Source organism: Cyanistes caeruleus, chromosome 5, assembly GCF_971803275.1.
Source record: "Cyanistes caeruleus chromosome 5, bCyaCae1.hap1.1, whole genome shotgun sequence".
Taxonomy (NCBI): Eukaryota; Metazoa; Chordata; class Aves; order Passeriformes; family Paridae; genus Cyanistes; species Cyanistes caeruleus.
Window position 1 is genome coordinate 17514196 of NC_141705.1, and position 19906 is coordinate 17534101.

General features: G+C 38.6%; 1 protein-coding gene across 2 annotated transcripts in view; it reads right to left on the bottom strand.

Moving 5' to 3' along the window:
• ADGRA3 (adhesion G protein-coupled receptor A3) overlaps positions 1-19906 on the bottom strand; it is a 118877-nt gene that overhangs the window by 46216 nt on the left and 52755 nt on the right. Inside the window, exon 1 of one of the 2 annotated variants that reach the window (XM_023925799.2) lies at positions 8767-9309. The exons of the other annotated variant lie outside the window; for it this stretch is intronic. Coding sequence (XP_023781567.2) covers positions 8767-9029 — 263 coding nt within the window. The 5' untranslated portion in view covers positions 9030-9309. Of the gene's footprint in view, positions 1-8766; positions 9310-19906 lie in introns of those variants that run through there. 2 annotated transcript variants of the gene reach the window in all.

Genomic DNA, 19906 nt, shown 5'->3' on the forward strand with positions numbered 1-19906 from the left:
TGCTTTCTGCTGAAAGTCATGAACATGGAATAAGAAATACATTTCTCGAAGTTTATTTTGTAGAAACTGATTTAACAAGGATATAAACCCAGTATTTTTCAACAGTAAGTATTTTGCCTTCTAGTGAGTTACTTGCCAAAGGGAAAGAAACTTAGAAACCTAGACTGAAAGGTCTACACAAGCAGTACTTGCTTAAAAGTAACTCTGAAATGAAAGTACTCCATAAGCTTTATACAGAAAAAGAACTATGAATCCTTCCAAAACTCTAACAAGAGGAGAAAGTATTTTCCAATTCAACAAAAAAATTATAATTAAGGAAGCTTAGCAATGAAACATTTGCAAAATATGAGTTTGCAACAGATAAAAGATTTCCTGCGATATTTCATTTTTATGCATATTAAACAATATTAAAATTGTAAACTAAACCTCTCAGAAGTAATGAAATTACAGAATTAAAACTGTGTCTATTTATACTCCTCCATTTTTAACTTATAATGTGCTAAATTTATATAATCTAATGAGGAATCTTTATTTTTCCTATACAATCCCATGATCATTCAAGCAGCGATGCTCACTATGCAGTGCCATTAAAGAATATTTTTCTTGATATTCAGTATGTGGCAACATGCTTTATTTATTGCTTTTCATTAAAAATAAACTGCTCTTAGAGACAGAAATTATTTCTAGTGAAATACAGTGCCAATCACTGGAGCAACACAGCAAGTTTTCTATGTAAAAATACCAAATAAAAATCACCTTAGAAAATAACAGAACTGAGGACAAAATAGAATGCAAGAATGAAAAGCAGTGTTGTTGAAAATCATACTAATTTCAAAAGAAATTCTTGTGAATTTACAAAATTACCAACCAAACTTTTCTTTCTTTCTTATTCTTATCCCAGGTTCAAAAGCCTACCAAAGATAAAATTCAGGGGACATAGCTAGACCTGATTTCTTCCAACACTAACTCTGTGTTGCCATTTCTAAAGCAAATAAACAGCACTGGAAGTCTAATCCCTGTGACCATTCTAGGAAGCTTCCTCCAAGTTCTCTCCCCCCCAGTTACATCTGTAGCACCTGCATTATTTTAAGATATCATGATCAACTTTTCCTGTAATAACTGTCTTTTTTACTATTTTCTGCTCCCTCCTGATTTTCCCACTTAGCCACCAGCCGTATACTTTTTAGGATTCCCACTGATTTGCACTTCAGTGCAAGTTGACCTGAAAAAACATGCATGCAAGAAAGTAACTTGCTTCACACAAACCACTGCACATGGATGCCTTACCAGCCACTCCTAACTTTAGCTGCTATGGCAAATAAATTAATAAAATCTCTGTGTCATATCACAGTAGTACTAATTAGAGCACAGACTATCACACCCAGTCTCACACGTATTCACATTTCCTATCAGGTGTAGCTGCTCTCTAGAAAGTGCTCTGTCTAGACATGTTAAAAAGCATTTCCTGTCAGCTGTTGGCACACAAAGATACATTTACAAAAATTTATATCCTAATCCTACAGAAGTAAACAGTTTTTGGATAGTTTAGCTCCTAGAACTGACTAGGCATGGAGCCAGACAAATGCTAGTACTGCAGCCAGGGAGGGGAGGGAAAAAAACCCACAAACATCCACACAGCCATAGACTGGGAGGTGAAGGTATGAACACACCAGCTCCAGTTTAGGCTACAGTTTTACCAACAGCTGGATGCTGATGCAACATTCCCCACTCAGAGGGTGAAATCTTCTCTCCTCAGTCCTTGCATCTCATAATCCCTACGTGAGAAGCAGGAAGAGAGAGCTGAAGGGGAGCTCCAGCACACAGCCATAAGTCAGGTCACCACAACCCATAGAAACATCAGTGAGCCCACAAAGCACATAGATTTGAGAATTGCTTTAAATTCCTGTTAACACCAGAGGCTGTTGTCCTAAAACAACAATTAGAGTATTGGAATACTTGTCTGGAATGTCTGACACTTTTAAGAAACCTAAGCGTAACTTGCAAAACCTCTGCCTGATACTAAGTTTCAAAGTAAAACAACATGGAGGAGATAATAAGGAGTTCTTGTATCTGACAGGAACAGTTCAGATAGAAAACAGCACATCATGTGGACACCATCAGAAGAACCTTCCTAGATTGTATTTTACCACCACCATTCCTTATACGACCCATCTTTTCTTACTTGCATAGAGATGTTAATCCTGCCTTTAGTGATTCTGGGGGTAGTTGCCAAATTTCCAAGAATCTTGCTGATATCACATCAAGCCAGATAACACTCAGACTACAGTACCTTATTTGCTCTGCCTTCATTCCCTCTTAAGCCTTCTGGTTTCCCACCTCCATAACTAACATATCTATTCAAAGAAACCCACACTTCCATCCCAATTCCCAACAACAGCTTTTGCCTCTTAATCCAATCTTCCAGTGTTTACTCACTCTGTATCTAGACTGTAACTTCCCTCCTCCCACCTAAAAAGCACCTTTCCTTATATTGAAACGAAGTAGCAGAGGGCGCAGACTGTACTCTTAGACAAAACACCTGAAGAGAGCATAGCCCTCAGTCACCTGGAGTCTGGATTAATTCTAGAACTCACTGTCCAGTGTGAACAGAACTGTGGAATTAAGATGCCTATTTCTTAAACATCTTTACATCTTTAATCAGTCTGCATTCATTATGTTTGTGTTCTCCCCCCACTCCCCCGCCAAAAGCTCTTGGTTTATCTTACCAAAAAGGTCAAGTTCCTACTCCAGAAGCGACAACTCTGCAGCCCAGCCAAAACTGGCTGACAAGCTTGGATCACACACACAACCAAAGCAGGTGGTCTGCTCCCTGAGGAGCTAAAAGCCCTGCACTGCATTGGCATCTGACTCGCTCCAGGGCAGCCTGGAGATGGACAGGACAGCCCTGGACTGCACCACCGGACATGCCCTGTGGCAGCACACAAGGAGAGGCCACAGCACACTGAGCCACATAAACAGTAATTAATATGGATACGCTCCCTAACACTCTAGAGCAACAAGATACTGCAGTTTTCACTGCTAAACACCCAAACAGTGAATATAAGGGGAAAATAAAATTCTCAGCTATTTACTATGTAAAGACTAGAAACACAGTTCTTTAATAGGTAATATAATTTTCAAAAATAAATTTAAAACTCATTATCTCACTACAAAAAGCAAAACTCACAGAAACATACTTTATGTGACATTCTTAAACAGTTTATTATCACTGATGAAAAGAAATGCTCAACTGTTTTTAATCTTCATGGATTAACTAGTAGTATAAAAAATGCATTTAAACTGAATAGATTAAAAAATTATAGACTGTAATGGTGAAGATAGACTGTATAAGGCAGTAATGACAAATCCATGAACCTGCAACATATCTGGCCCATGTAAAGTACATATGGGAACCATTAAATTCTGAAAAATTTAAACTTGCAGCTCCATAGTTGTTTTAAATTATAAAAATAACCTCTGAAACATGAGCAAACTGCACGCAATGAGACATAAGATGTTATTCATTCTTCATCACTGCAGCACAAATTCTAGTTCAATTCCTTTACTCTTGGCATTAAAAATAAAAATTTTAGTATTTTGCTATTCTGAAGCAAACCCAGGAATACTACTGATCAATAAAACACAACAATAAAATAAAGTATTAATTGTGAAGATTAAAATCTGTCTTCCTGAGGGTAGAAACAGTATAACACATTCAGCATTTAATAGTCACTTTAGGAGTAATTGAAGGGCTAATGAACACATGAAGAGCATTGCTTATATGGGTATCTTCTTAGGAACAAAGGTATTGGGTTATTTTACATTAATATGATAGCTCTTGGAATTAAAAAAAATGTCCCACTACAAAAAACTTAAATTTGCTCTCCAGAATTTTGCAGCACATAGCTATGTCTTTCTTCCTTATTTTCAACTCAACAGTAAACAATACATAGCTCTGATGAAAACCTGAACCCCAGGCTTGTAATAACTGCTACAGTTGTATCTATGGTACAGAAACCATATTTCTAATTATCTCATCTATTTAATCAAAAGAACAATAATCTCATTGTGAAAGGCACATACAAGAAATTAAAAATGCTAATACAGAAAAGTGGGGTTTTTTAAATTAAAAAGACATATGAATCAATACAATAATTGAGTACAAGATTGCATTAAGACTACTGCCAGCTAAAAAACTACCATGTATGTTAAAATCATTACTGCAGCACTTCATGAAATAGGAAAACACTATTCAATCTCAACAGTGTGTCTCAGTGGACACATATAAACCATGGAACATGATGTCTTCCAAAGCTGAATAATTTTTCAGATAGAACTAAATACTACAGTTTAGAAGAAAACACGGTTCTTTTTAGAAAAAAAACACTGTATTGTGATGTCAATTTTCTTGCAATATTCAAATATATACAAATATATACTATATATATTTATACATATATATACAAAAGTGTACATAACAATATATTACTATGTATACATGCTACATTCAATCCAGATCCCATAACAACCTCACAGAAATGAATCCATGTTGGAAAAGTACATACAGAAAAGCACAAAATTGGTTATCTTCTCATAAAGGTAAAAGACACACAAAATCTGACAGAAGTATAGAACACAATCCTATCAGTAAACAACACACTAATGATTTTTAGGAGTCAGATGTGACTGACAAAAAGGTATGTACATGTACGTGCAAATCACTACATTGTGGCTACAGTTCTCAGGTACCATCTGTGTACTGCATTGTGTTCATAAGATGCATTTTGCATAGCCTGTGTATCCACTGGTCAAAGAAAATTTTAAGTTCTAATTGGGATTATTAGCACCTTGTCACTTCAAAAATGTTATTGCTGCCCCAATTATTAGTACTGAGCACTTTCACAGTCTAAAATTGACTATTCCAAAAAAAAAAAAACCAAACTAACAACATAACCAAGAAAACCCTAAACCAATAGCTATCAAGAGTACCATCAAGTAAATAGAAATGTACTTTAAAAGAGGCAAACTTCCACACAGGACATTGACATTACACAACTCAGATAATTACAATGTAATCACACACTGCATTACAAGCGGCTTCTAGCAATATCACTGACATTTTGCTTTGAAACTTTTGAAATTTAAATTTGTGTCATAAATAGAAAAATTGCACAGATATTTTTAAGTTCAAGTAAGTATGCATATGAGCTTCTTAATGGATTTCATTTAGGAGCTGGAGGAAAACTGCAACATTTTAAGATATTTCCTAAATGCAATCCAGTTAAAAGTGTCTTTGAAAAGCTCTGAACATTAACCCAGGCAAATGCTCTGGCTTGTAAATCCTAACACTTTTTTAAAGTGCAAACACTGATACTCCTATGCTCCTATGAGGATATGTGCTTAAGCAAAGCTGTTTGCAGAGCAGTAAGCCTCCTGATCCAGAAATGCTATTCTTTACTGAGCACATATGCTTTTCCTTTTTTTATTTAGATTCCTGTTCTAATAACATACGTAAGAGGTAAATAATATTCTCAACAAATAATAAGCTTCATGGGCTTGTCTTCAGTGGACTTACACATACTTTTCCAAAAATCGAAGTAATGGCTAATAGCCAACAAGTTCAAACAAGTATCCACCATTATCACTTGAGTTTGCACAAAGAAAACACAACAGCAACAGACATTTTATCTCAGGCTTCTATTACAGGAGTATAGTGCATTCCTCACTTAAATGTGCAGCATCTCAATGGCTTCAATATCTACTGAAATAAAGAGCATGGCAGACAAACCACAGTTACATTAACCCTGTTTTGGTATCTTCAAACCAAAAGCATCTCATCTGTCTGCTTAGCCTACAAAGGACATAGCCATGGATGGTTTTTATGTAGATACACCCTTCATTTGCATCCAAATCAGTTGTTATTATATGATGCTAGGAAAAATGTCCCTTCCTTAGTTATAAATGAACTTGAATTCACCCTGGAATTTGACCTAAGCTTCCCATAAAGCAACAGCTAATTCTACCTGGATCGTAAAGGAAAACCAATTTACAGTGGTGCCAGAAATCCTACACATGGCTTACTCTCCCACAAACACATTTCCATACTTTAATACTCCTCTTCCCTTGTCTGTTTTTCTTCCTCAGTCATGAAACAGCAATGTCTGCCTCTCTTCCTCAGTCTTGAAACAAATTTACTTCATCTCTTATCAGTTGAAATTAAATTAGGATTTTTTTTTTTTAATTGTAACTGAAGATTCTCATCATACTGACCTAAATTACTGGGACAATAACATGTTCTGTGGCGAACACAGCCCAAGGCATTTCATAAATTAAGTGACCTTGCCCAAGTTGTATCATCATTAACCACTAAATACAGTGGTGTGCAAGAATGAAGGAACCTGGCCAGCATCCTCGGATGCTACTTGCTTATCCTAATTTCCACTATTTCTATTATTTTCTCACTTTTTAGAGGCTATTGTCCTCAAAAGCATTTCACTGGGAAAAAAGAAATGGACAATGCTAAAGGCACAGCAGCTAATCTGCTGAAAATCTAAGAGCTTCATTTGCATCATTCCTAACTCATTTAAAAAGCAAAAAGTTATATAAAACTATATAGGTCCTATTTAAAACTGGCTTTTTCAAAATAGTCAACATAAAAGAAAATTAACTGAATTAAAATGTGGCTGATATACACAACAGTGATCTATTTTCAGCTACATATCTCTGCAGTGATCCAATAATCCAGAAAGATCTAAGAGAAGTAGTACTTATCTTAACAGATGAGTCCCACAAGAATCAAGATTCAAGATAATTCAGGGCAGTTAGCCTCTAATCAGACAACTAATCACTAAGTGCTGCAATTTTAAGTATCAACTTGGGGGAAAAAAACATCATTTCTGGCAAAAGATTAGGTAACAAATAACCCCAGGACTACTAATCAACAAGGTAGTCAAGTGGCATGTGGCAACAAACCCCACAGATGACCAACACTTTCTATGTTAGTGTGGATTTGGTAATAATAATTTAAAAAAAAACAACAAAAAACACAACAAAACCTCTGACAGAATAGAAAGCCATGCTCAAGAGTCAAAAAACATGCAAGATTCTGAACCTGAACACAACAGTTAGGGTCCATTGTCTTGGAAAAAGGAGGTCATCGGTTTAATAATCCTTGCCTTATATTGAAGCAAAATTTAAATAAATTTTACCAATACAGTTATGATATTTCCTACAAATAACAAGGAAAAAATGACATTGTTTCTTTCTATGTCTACCAAGAAGTTCAAATCAGAACAATAAATGTTTCGGAAGTTGTTACAAGTTGTTCAAAGGGTGATCAATTGAAAGCTACTAATTAGGGTATGTTGATATGCTCTAGATATTGAAGGAGTATGAAAATCAAGATGAAAGATGAACCATTCTTCCAAATTCTTCTGTCACTGCAAAGATCCACTCACAGCAAGGCTGCTGGGTTTGGTATCTGGTTGTCTTTCACAGCAATCATAGCTGTGATTCAAGTTTTTTGAACCAATACAACCTCACAGTGAACTTCAGCGTATCAACCATATTAACATCTACTGATATCAAAAATGTTATGGATAATACCATACTCCTAACATTTATCACTGCAAAGCATTTGGGGCTAACAAAGACCAGAAGAGATTCGTTGATCTAACTACTGTCACTTCTACTTTTTGCCTTGTTTTCTACTTCAGAAACTCCACACAGGAACATCTATAATAATTTCTCACAAGTAATTTAGAAATACTGTCAAAAACCTTGCAGACTTCCAAGCAGAAACAACTACTGTAGTCTTATTCAGCTAGCATTTTTTTCTTTCCTTTTCTCATGGGTCCAGGTCCATGCATCTGCTGTTCACACCTCACTAAGACTTCTGGAAGAACACCCTTCCTTGGTGTTTCAGTGCTGTCAACGTTTAAAAAAGCAGCAGATTGTTGTTCTCATGACATCACATTCGGTATTTTTAAATGTTGGTATAGATCTTGCAAACCTGCTATTTCCAGTCAAGTAGATATATATCTTAAACTAGACCCCATACTTCAATTCCTTTTCATTGACTCTCTTGCACACTACTTGGTAGCACTTGAGTCCTCCCTTGGTAGCACAGGCACAATAAGCCTCTCCAAAGAAAGGGCAAGGGTTCCACTTTTGAACATCACATCCACTGATGAGATCCAGTGCTGAGCAGTCTTGCCCATGCCAGAGGGACTCGACCAGCTAATCTTGAGATCTCCAATCCAAACCATTCTATGGACTTCTTTGCTAGATTGATCAGCAATGTAATGTCTCAGGAAGGAAAAGGTCTCTTTACACACTTATGTCTAAGTAAGTGGCGGTATATTTTCACTTTGGATTAACTTGCATATCCTGTTTGAAACTTGTTATTCAAATGGGTAAGCAGGGCACAAAAACAGCCCGCCTACTGAGGGATGGAAGGAGAGTTGGGGATGCTGCTCCATGGGCTGAGCGGAGGCGCGGGGGCAGCTCCAGGGGACGGTGCCTCCCCACCGGTGAGTTACGGGACATTTCGCCCCCTTCGAAAATGACCATCCCGGGAAACTACCGGAAAACATGAAAAGTACATCCGCTCCCCGGACTTTCTCCAGTAGTAGAGGGGAGTCACCTACACTCTCCACTTCCCCCCCACCTCACCCTACTTTACCTCAGACTGGCGCTCCCGCTCCCCCTCCGCCCTGTCCACGTCGCACCGAGGCTGCCCACCCCCCACGCGGGGACGGTACTCACAAGGTGACCGTCCGGTTGGGCAGCGCCTCGGGAGGCAGGACCTGAGCGAGCTCCAGGTTGCTACAAACTACCTTCACCTCCGCCGGTCCGCCGGCGGCCGCTTTGCCGGCGCTCTTGGGACGCCCGTCGTACTTACAGCCCGGAGGCAGCGCGGCACCGCCGCCGCCCAGCACCGCCAGCAGCAGTAGCGCGGGCAGGAGCCGCGCCGGGCGGCGGCGGCGGCGGGGCGGGCGGCAGCGAGCGCGGCGGCCCGGGGGCAGCATGGCGGGGCCGGGCAGGACCCTGCTCCGCTCCTGCCGGCGGCGGACGGGCCGGGCGGGAGAGGCCGGAGCGAGGGAGGGAAGCAGGGGGCTCCGGTCCGCCCTGGCCTAGCCCCGCGGGGGCGGTGCCGCCGCCATGCGGTGCCGCGGGAGTTGCGGGCGGGTGGGAGCCGTGGCGGCCGCGGCCGCCTTTGTGTGGCGCGGGTCGGGCCGAGCGCGGCGGCAGCAGCGCCGCCTCCCGCCGGGGCCGGACCCGCGGCACCGAGCGCGCCCGCCGGGCCGCGGCCTCACTGCGCAAGCGCCTCGGTGGCGGCCGTGCACCCGCGCATGCGCGGCGCCAGGCAGGGGCCGCGGCCGGGAGTGGCGGGCCGGGGGAGCCTCCGTGCCGTCCCTTCCCTCATGGCCAGAGCCTGCGTGTTATCCACGGCTGCACGGCCGTGGGGCTCTGTGGCTGTCCCTGAGCCCTGTCCTCCTCGATAAAGAGCTTTGGTTTCCCTCTCCTCTGCTTCCATGAGGGGCTCTTGCCCTCCTGCTCTAGTTCCTTAATCTTGCAATGGGGACTGCTGCTGTTCTTGCTTCATGGAGGAAAGATAATCCCCTGCCTAGGTGCTGAATGGCTTCAGAATTCATAACGCCAAGTAAATAGTACGTATAAAACATTTTTCCTCAAACTGTCCCCGTAAAATGAGGTAACCAATTATTTCCACTTGATAGCCAAAGGTTGTTTGAGTATCATTCATCGCAACTATAAAAAAACCCCACACATGCACACAAAAACTCCACCTACCTACAATGTGTTTTCATGGCACACTTGAAACTACTTTTTGGAATGGAATTAGGTCATGTTCTCACATTTCTCTGCAGCCAGGACAGCCAGGCACAAACACTTTTGTGCCAATGATAGCTGACATTCTCAATATGTTCTTTGCCTCTGGTAGATGTGAGGATAATAAAATAACTGTTACGTAACTCTCAATCAAATTACAAGAGGTGGCAGGACTTTAAAAATTTTAAGACAGATTTTCCAGAACCCAAAGGAAGTTCTTGTAACTAACCAAGTACTCACAGTGCCCTATCCTTTGAGAAGAGAACTGGCAAATGGCACCCTGCAAACTACCTGCTATGACACAGAAATGCCATTTTAGATATTGGCAGTAACAGCTGCCAAAATGAGTCTTACAAAATCTCTAACCTAAGAAGTCCTTGAATAATGCTGACACTCAGACTGTGACTCGGTTTTAAATGTGGCCTAACAAAAGATACTGTCAAACCATTGGAATTGTGGATTGGAGAAAAAGGAAAAAGATTGCAGTAAAAACTTCACAATCACCCTTTACTCCTAGTAGACTCTGAGTCCTCTTAAAAATGAAGTTGAAACATCTAAGTACTGAAATTGTTGACCAGAGTGCAGAAAAGACACTGGTCCCTGAACTTTAATGTGATGTTTTTGTGCTACTGAGTCACTCAACAGGATCAACCTGATCTGGGTGAGATGTGAGGCCACTGTTACACTTGAACTAAATTAGGTCAGACACAAAATGCAAAACTGACAATGCCTTTTTGCTCCTATGCTGCAGTTATACTAACTGTAAGAGAAGAGAAGTCTAATTAGTATAAAATTCACCAGTGTACAGGTAATTCTTCCATTTTGGGCTCTGATTTAAACAAATTCAAAATGCACTGTTAATTTGTGTTGGATAAGTGCTTTGTGTCAAAGCTTATAATTTTTGATCTGACACCAGGAACTGTAAAGCTGGATTAACTGTATCAAACTGTGGCCCAAGATACATTTTCCCTCAAAAGTAATGCTTGGTTAAACTACCTTAAAACTACCGGTTTGCTGCCTTCTTCCCAGAACCTTTACCTACATCAATAACATGACCCAATTCTCTGCATAGCCACATAAAAAGTCTGGGTGATGGATCAGCATGGAGATAGGACATAAAGCTGCCTCTTCTGGCACTGGGGGCAGTATATGCCTGTTTAGACTATTGATCCAACCAGAATCTTGGTTTGGCATCACCACAGTTTCAGCATGGCTAAGTAAGATTGCACTTCAGTGATACTGAAAGAAACATTCTCACTTAGTAAGTAAGTATAAGCTACTTGCTTCTCAACCTTGTCTTGTGTTTATGGCAATGCATAGTTGGATCATAGTGAGATGATCCATGTCATCACATAATCTAAATATGATGATGATGGAAGTGGTGAACTGTTGCTTCTGGTGTCTGTGATCACAGCCTGTCATAATTTTCCATTTGCCTAAAGTCCTGGAGACTTAAATTTCTTGTTACTGCTTTTCATCTAAATGTCATGTCCATTCCTTTCTTTCTAATGTATGGATTTTTGTGTTATTTGCCCTTGATGTTTTTGAGCTATTTGCTCTGTTATTTCATCTCTGCAGAAACCATTTCTACTAAGATATCTAACTATGGATGCCATGTGCAAAACTAAAATTTTAAATCCTGCTTCTGTTTAAACTTCTGCTATGGAAACCTACAAGTCTTGCTCTCTGTTGATTTTTCTTCTTAGTTTTACTGCCTCTGTGGTGAGTCTAATTCCACTGTTTCTTACCTATTTTCATAAAGCTTGAAGGCATCAAGCACAAGTCTCTTCTTGAAGGCTTATGCTTGTCCCTTCATCTTTCCTCTTTCATGCAAATTACTGCAACTTCTGTGCCAAATATTTGAAAATATATTTTTTTACAGTGATTCAGGAAAGCTCTTAATCCAAAACATGTCCCACAGGAGTCACTTAACAAATTTCATGCATGGGCTTGGGGCTTTTTGAACTGCAGTATACCTCTGTCGAGTTTATTAGGTCACTACTTTTATTGTAGTTCTAGTGGTCTAAGGATATAAGAACAAAACTACATAGTATAGCTGCTTTAAAAACCAGCAAGTCCTGTTGCTTCTACCTTTCCAACAGCCCCTTTACCTTTAGGATGTATGCCCTCACTCTTGCTCCACCTGCTGTAATTACCTGATTGGTTTGTTGAACAATTTAACAACAAAATATTTTTGTGTTTATTTTTCTGCCAGGTTATTGAGTTGAGTCAAGGCAGGAAAAGGTTAAATTAATGTCAGTATTGAAGAGGGGGGGTGGGCACAAGGGAGGAGAGTGAAATCTCCCACCTGGGTAACAAAGTAAGCCATCCTATGTAACTTCAAGAAAGACAAGTTTTGTATGGGGAGGAAACACCTTTTATTATAATAGCAGATATAGACACAAAAAAAAAAAAGCAAGTTTTACCCGAAGCTTACTGTCTATAGCTGGGGTAGCAGCTACTTTAAAATATCACTTCTATCTGCAACTGTTTCTTTTTCTGCACTGAAAAATCTCCAGACCTTCTTTCCCTCCATCCCCTCATTCTCCACCATTGTTGGTAATGTTGTTGGTGCTGGTGATGCTTTATTTGCAGTGAGCCATGTAACTTGAACATTTTTGAATGTGCCTTGCTTCTGGATTGCCAACAAACATATTTTGTCCAGTTCTGTGGTTTCCCTTCCCTTCATAAAATTTGCCGCTAGTACATTCACTTTGAATTACTTTTCAAAATGGAATGTACTAATGGCAAATTTTATGAAAGAAATGAAACCACAGAAATCTTTCCATTTTTCTTCCCTTTTTTCTAGTCTACTAATTAGTAACTTTCTGTATGTAGTATATATCAGAAGGGTGTGGGAAAGAGGGCAAGGCAACTAAATTCATATTGGTGTTTAGGTGTAAACAAAGGTAGCTTTGGCAGCATTTCAAATTCTTTATCTGTCCTCAGGTCAGAGAGATAAATAGGATCTTTTACATTATGTCTGTCTTTCATTCTGATTATTTTCTTTGCTTACTCCTTTTCTTTTGTCATCCATTATTTTACATCCCTGCCCATTTTCCTGGGCTAGCATCGCCTTCACTGGAATGGTTGCTCTTTAGTTCTCCTCTCAAGGGACTCCCAGGCTACCTCTACCTTCATATCTTATGGGGTTTTTTTCTCACTGACAGTTTTTTTACCAACCACATTTCATGGATTGGGACATCATCAGTTACATTTCATTTGCCAGAGCAATTGTAAAGAAAGAGGAAGCATTTGGTTGCCCTCAGCTATGTCTGCAATACTGTGGTTATTTGATATTCCAAGAACAGGGAGGTGATGATAACTGCTGACACATTCTGGCTTGCTGTTGGTAATCACAAATCTAAGCAGGCACAGAGTCACCTTTGTACAACTACTTACACAGCTGCAGGTGGTAGTACTGCACCCCTGCCTCTGTCAGGCAGTCCAGTGAGTTACCCCAAGCTTTGCTGTGTGAAATACACAGGTTTTCCCAAACGCTTGGCTAATGTTTTTCATGCTGGACATTTTCCATTTGTTCTCAGACACAGAGATATTCTCTGCAAGCCAGAGAATATCTCCCCAGTTTGCAGCAGCCAAGGGTCAGAGACCTTCAGCTTTAGTAGTATAATGGGAGAAATGGAGTTTTTATCCTCCATTGCAAGTCTGAGGAGAAACATTATTTCCCTTTACCTGGTCGCTCATTGAGCAGACATATTTCATGAATACTTTGGCAGAATACCAAACATTCATTGACTTAGTTTGTATACTTCCTATGGAAAACTTTTTGGAAATGCTTGAAAGGAAAATGCTGTCCAAGCTGTTTATTTAGAGATCTCTGGGTTTGGTTATCAATAAATCCCAAATTAAGCTAGAATTAGACACTGAAATTTTGTGTATTAAAACTTGAAATACCACCAGATTCACTTCTGTGGAAAGGACAGTCAGTCCTTGAATATTTTCATGCTTCATTTTCATTTTTTTTTGCCACGACTGAAGAAAAAAAACATTCTGTGTTGATTCAGCAGACTCATACAGGGATATTACTCCTCTTCTGCTGTTTTAGCCTATAATTGTAGATGGAGTACTGACTTTGAAATACAGTTCCATCATTAAATTTTAGAAAGCAATGTGAACAGCTCAAAAATATGTAAAATATGTTGTACAAGGTTTCTTTTTAACATAGAAATTCATTACCAATTTTTGTGTATTTAGACTTCAAATAATTGTTTCATATAATTTTGAAACATTTTGACTTTCTATATATCATACATGATTTCTCAAAAAAAAAGATAAAGCTATAAAAATATATATATATTTGCATGGAAGAGGAAGAGATAAATATAGTTTTCATACGGCCTAGCATTAAAAATTTTCTAAAATGTATAACTGTTATTTCAGTCCCTTTTGAAAATATTTTCATCTGATAGGCACATTACTCAGCATTAATGTACTTACAGACTTCTAAGCAACAGTTTACTAATAAAAATGGAAATAAAATAGTTTTCCCTCTACTCCTCGTCATACTTTGTTATATACTTCAATAGATGTTATAATGTAGGTAGGTTTCAAACACTCAGAATTATGGGGAAAAATTATATTGGAAAACAAAACCTGGACTACTTCATTACAAACATAGCAGTGCTTATGGCTTAAAAGAAGGTGATGATGTTCTAAGGTGGTGGTGATTGTGTCTAGGCAGATAGATGGGGATTTGCACTGTTGTGTGAACAATGCATATGAAAGGAAAGCTGTCTGATGCTTAAGCAATCGGTTCAGAAGTTAAGCTTCCTTAAGAGGAATAGTTTGAAGTATTTCCTTCATTCCCAAATCTTTTCACCTTATATTTTACAGAACATTAACTCTAGAAAAGTCCCAAATTTATTGGCTGTATAATGTTGCCTGAAGCAAGAGATTCTGTTTTTCTTCCCTGCACGATATCTCAAACTCAGGCAGAAAATTTAGATGGAAAAACAGGAGGGAAAAGGCTAATGTGATAACAAAAATAAAAAAGACTACACTGGCCAGAGGCAATTGATAACTGAGTCCCACACTGATACAGGACTGTAGCTCAGACAATATCCTGCAGGACTGAGCCAGGCCTGGGCAATTGTCAGAAAAGCAGAAAGGGAGGATAACAAGCTCCCTTGGACTCACAGGTGTACCCAAAATGATGGAGCAGGAGTTATGTGTACACTGATGACAATAAAGAAGACATTGCCTTTGAAACAGGGGTTGGGGTCCTTGCTGTCGAGTACCCAAGATGTATGTACACTGTGTATGGCACACAGACACGTGGCACAGCCGTAGCATGCAGAGATGAAAAAAGAAGCAGCCAGTGGATGGGAGAAGTGCTGTGCCTTACTGTGGCACTCCTTCAGAACTCAAACCCATACCTTTCAGCAGGTGGAGCCACAGCAGTAGGTTAGAGCTGCCTGTTTGGCTGCAGAGCTGTATCATTAAAGAAGTGATCTCTGTGGCACTCTCAATTTCTAAATAAAACTACAGTCCAAACAATCTGCAGTGAGACTTGTACTGATCTTTTCTCCCAGTACATTTTATCCATAGGACTATATATAGTTCTGGTAAACAATCACAAGGCATAAGAAGTAGAACAATAGGAAGCATAATAATAAATAGCAATTAATACATCATTAATTTTTTTTCTTCCCAAGACAGAAGGAAATGGAGAAAACAATGCATTTTGATGTCAATATCAGCAAAATTTCTGGATTCTGCTCTTTGAGTACTTAATCATCCTGACATATAGGCACTTCCATGGGAGTTTTGGCAGTGAAACTACCCAGGGAAAACTTTTTGTTCAAGCAGGCTCCTCAAACTGCTCATCTGGTTTTTTTGGGTTTTTTTTTCCAGAACAGTGTGATATTATCATGATAATACAGCATAGAAAACATATTCCAAACTGTCTTTGGTACTTCCCAGGCAATTGACATTCAAGTATTTAATTTAGACTTCATTAAACAGTTATTATATATTAAACAAATAGCAGCTATATACTAAAACATATTTGCAGAGTATTATAGCGATGCAATAGGTTCATATCAATTTCATTGTTATGAATCTATTACATAACTTTTAATCCTTGGTGAGTATTTAATAATCAGTATTCATGTAACATACACTAACTGTCCTATTAAATCTAAATTAATTGTGGCTCAGAGAACATTAATTTAAAAGGTTGCCTATTTTCCCAGCAGATCTGATCTTTGTTTCATATTTTTCCATTACAATTAGTGTTAAAGGCTGAATTTGTTTCATTTAGAATCTAGTTACTAGGTGCTCTGAATACCTGTGAATCACATTCTGCAAAGCTTCTCTGCTAACAGCAATATTAAAGATTCTCACCCTTTTTCTTCCAGTATAATTAGCATTATCTGGAGATACTAATGATAATAAAATATCACACATTTGTGTAGGAAAAGCAATCCCTATTGGCTGAAGGAACTGACATTCAGCAGTTCGTTAAAACCAGTGGGTCAAAATTTGTCAGTGGGATTTGTATATTTCTAGTTTGCAAAATGACCAACTCTCAGGAATGGATGTTACATTTAAAAATTTGAAATACTTTCCTTGTTTAAATGAATCATGGTCTCCACTATGATGATGTAAAAATGACTCTATCCTCTGTCATCCTCTGCAACAAATGTGAGAAGCTGCAATAACACTGCCTGTAGACCTTGATGGAGATAGCATTGCTATGAGCAATAATTGGCATCAGAGAGTTTTGGTAAGAGAACTAAGTCATTTCACTGGAGAAAGGGTCAAGAATCCTTGAAATTAATGTCAGAAGAAACTGTTCAGTCATACAGTCTAACATATAAGAAGCCATCACAAGTCCATATTGAACTCAGTAGATTGTAACTGATTCAAGCTCTCTAGAAGGATATTTCTGAGAACATCCAGAGCTAGAGAATTCATTTTTAGTAATCTATTTCCAGTGACTGTTCACCTTTAGTTTTAAAAATCAGTTTACTATTTTTAAAAAAAATAGTATAAAGGCATTATTCAGCAATGTACAGGAATGGTATCAATAAACTGAAATCATATCACCTCTCAGTCTTTTTAAAGCCAAACCATCTCTGTCATACAAAAATATTCCCTTCTGTGGATCTCTTCTTTGCTCCCTCCAGTTTTTCAAACCCTATCACCCCCAAAAACAGTTGCCAAAACTGTACAGTATTCCAATCCTAGCCTCATCAATGCCATCTAACTTCTTTGTTTCTATTTACCATTACTTCCAATTACTCTGTTTTGTTTTTCTGCAAGTGCATATTGAGAATCAGAAGCCCACTGAACTGTCTGTTAGTTTATACATCTACCTTCAGTTTTTTTAGATTTTTTGTCTAGATACCATGCCCAGATGTACCTGTATTGAAAACACAGGGCTGTTTTAGCAATTGCTGAGCTATCCTTACACAGCATCAAGGCCTTTTCTTCTCCACCCCTTCAGTGGAGAGGCTGGGGGTGCACAAGGAACACGGTGCACAGGGGACATGGCCAAGACAACTGACCCAAGGGATGTTCCATATCCTGTGGCATCATGCTCAGCATACACTGCTGGAGGGAGGAGAAGGACACTTCCTATTGCTTTTGGAGTGATAGCCAGTGTTTGATGGAGCCCTACTCTCCTGGAGGTGTCTAAACATCTGCCTGCCCATGGGAAGTGGTGAATCAATTCCTTGAGAAGTGGTGAATTATTTTCTTTTTTTTGGGGTGGGCAGCTTTTCCATTAAACTGTTTTTATCTCAGCCCATGAGGTTTCTCTTTTACTTTTCCAGTTTTCTCCCCTGTCTTCCACCAGGGCAGTGAGCAAGCAGCTGTGTGGGCCTTAGGTGGCAAGTGGGGTTAAACCATGACACTCACATAAAGTCAGAGATTTATGTAACTTTTGGCCCTTGCCATCTATTTCTTGCTATACAGCCTTGGCACTGATGTTGTAGTCCTAGTTCTAGTTTGGCTGAAGCAGTGAACTTTAATCTCAGCTGATTCATATCTGAAAATACTAAACAAACAACTGACAACAGTTTATTTCACTGTCCCTCACACCTTGGAGAAATACACACTCACAGAAAACAAGAAGTTCAGGAATTAGGAGAGGATATGCTCTTGTGAACCAAGGGTGGAAGGCACTTTGCTAGTCCTGTTTAAGCAGAACTTTCTCCTTTGCTCATTAAGTCATTGGTTAATTGAGCTAGATTTTATTAGTTTTGTTATTGCTTACTGCTCAGTTTAATATCCACCTCTGTTTCTTTGCCTCTGGAAACCAAGAGGAGGCTAAAATTATATTGCAGTTTAAAAGAAGAGAATAAGTGAGGTTTGAGGAAAAATGAAGAAGAATTATAGGCCACTAAATTTACCTTCAATATCTGACAAATAACTAGAACAATTAGTAAAGCAAGAGCAATCAGTATGTAAACAGGTTGAAGAAAACACAGTGATAAATTGGTAACACATTTGTAAAAAGCATAAATCAAGTGAAACCAAACTAATTGGTTTCTTCAATGAAGTAATGAATGCACAAAGCAAAAGTGGTAGACAGTATTTCTTAATATTTGTAAAACACTAATCTTGGTTGAGCATGGCATTCTCAAAAAGAAGTTTAGTTGGATTAAATAGAACCAGCACAAAATGAACACACAGGTAAATAAATCAAACTCTGAAAAAACTTTTCCAGTTGAGCTGATAGCTGGGAGTAGATCAAAAACACTTTGCACGATCAAACATCTTACACAGCTCAATTTAAACATGAAGAGATTTTTTCTCTTAAGTCAAAAAACCCCCATAAAACAGCATCTCATGTTAGAAACACCTAAATAAAGAAACTGAGCACACCAGCAAAAATGACAGCCATTTTGGTTCTATGCCAGCCCCAGAATAGCTTACATCAGCATCAGTTTTCTGCTACACAGCTGAGTTGCTTTATTTAGATATATTAAATATTCCAAAGCATATCTAAATAGAGCTTTGGTTGCTGCAGGATTATCTCAAATTTATTTATTGACGTTGCTTCTGTTGACTGGTATTTCTGTCCATTCATCTAAAATCGCAGGATTCATGAAATGTTTATGCATTTTTGTTTTGACTGAGTGAAAAAAGACGTCTGCTGGCATGGCCTGTCTTTGGGATCTTTTGCTCTATTTTCTTTATAAAAGCTAATAAAAATTCATATGATTATTTATTTGTTTTTACCACAGCAAATAGTCATGCTGTTGGCAGGTGTGGCCGCCTATGTTTTTTGACAACTAAGATAAAGTTTTGGCTTTTAAGAATACAGAAATTTGTTCTTGCTCCAAAAATCTGGTGTGCTAAGAGGCAATAGGTGATAGAAATATGAGATCCCAAGATATCACTGAGAGGCTCTTTATAAGGCACAGGAAGCAATTGTAGCAGAAACATCAGCTGTCTCATCATTGTCAAGACTTTTCATTGCAATTAGAGGAAAGGAACATTTTTAGAAGTTTTAAAGGATGATTATCAAGTTAGTTTTTCAGATTCTTATGAGACAGCCTTTTCATGCACAGACCTGAACAGCAGGTGAGCTAATCAAACCTGACAATAAAACACAACAAATGTATTTTCGTGTTAGAATAAAAATATAATGGTGAAAGAAGACATCAGACATCAGTTGTAAAAAAAAAAAAAAAGAAAAAAAAAAGAAAAAAAAGACTGAAATCCAGAGCACAGAGAACAGGCAGATGCAATGAACAAATGAACAGAGTGTTTAATACAAGAAAAAGCAAATACTATTAATTGTTAAAGAGTTGATTTTGTTTGCACATAGACTTCAGTGGTGTTTATTTTAAAGTACAATGAATGTATATGTATGCCACAAATAAAAACCTAGTCAGTAAAACTTCTGCCACGGTCATTTCTACACCCTTAGTGTAATCCAGAATCCAGATTGCATTAAAGTTGAAATAAATGCAAAATTGCTTCTGGCTTCCCCAGGAATGGCTTTGCACTCATAAGCATTGAGCCTTCTCATTTCAGTCAAGTACCACATGACTTGACTAGTTAATTTTAAAAAGGGTAA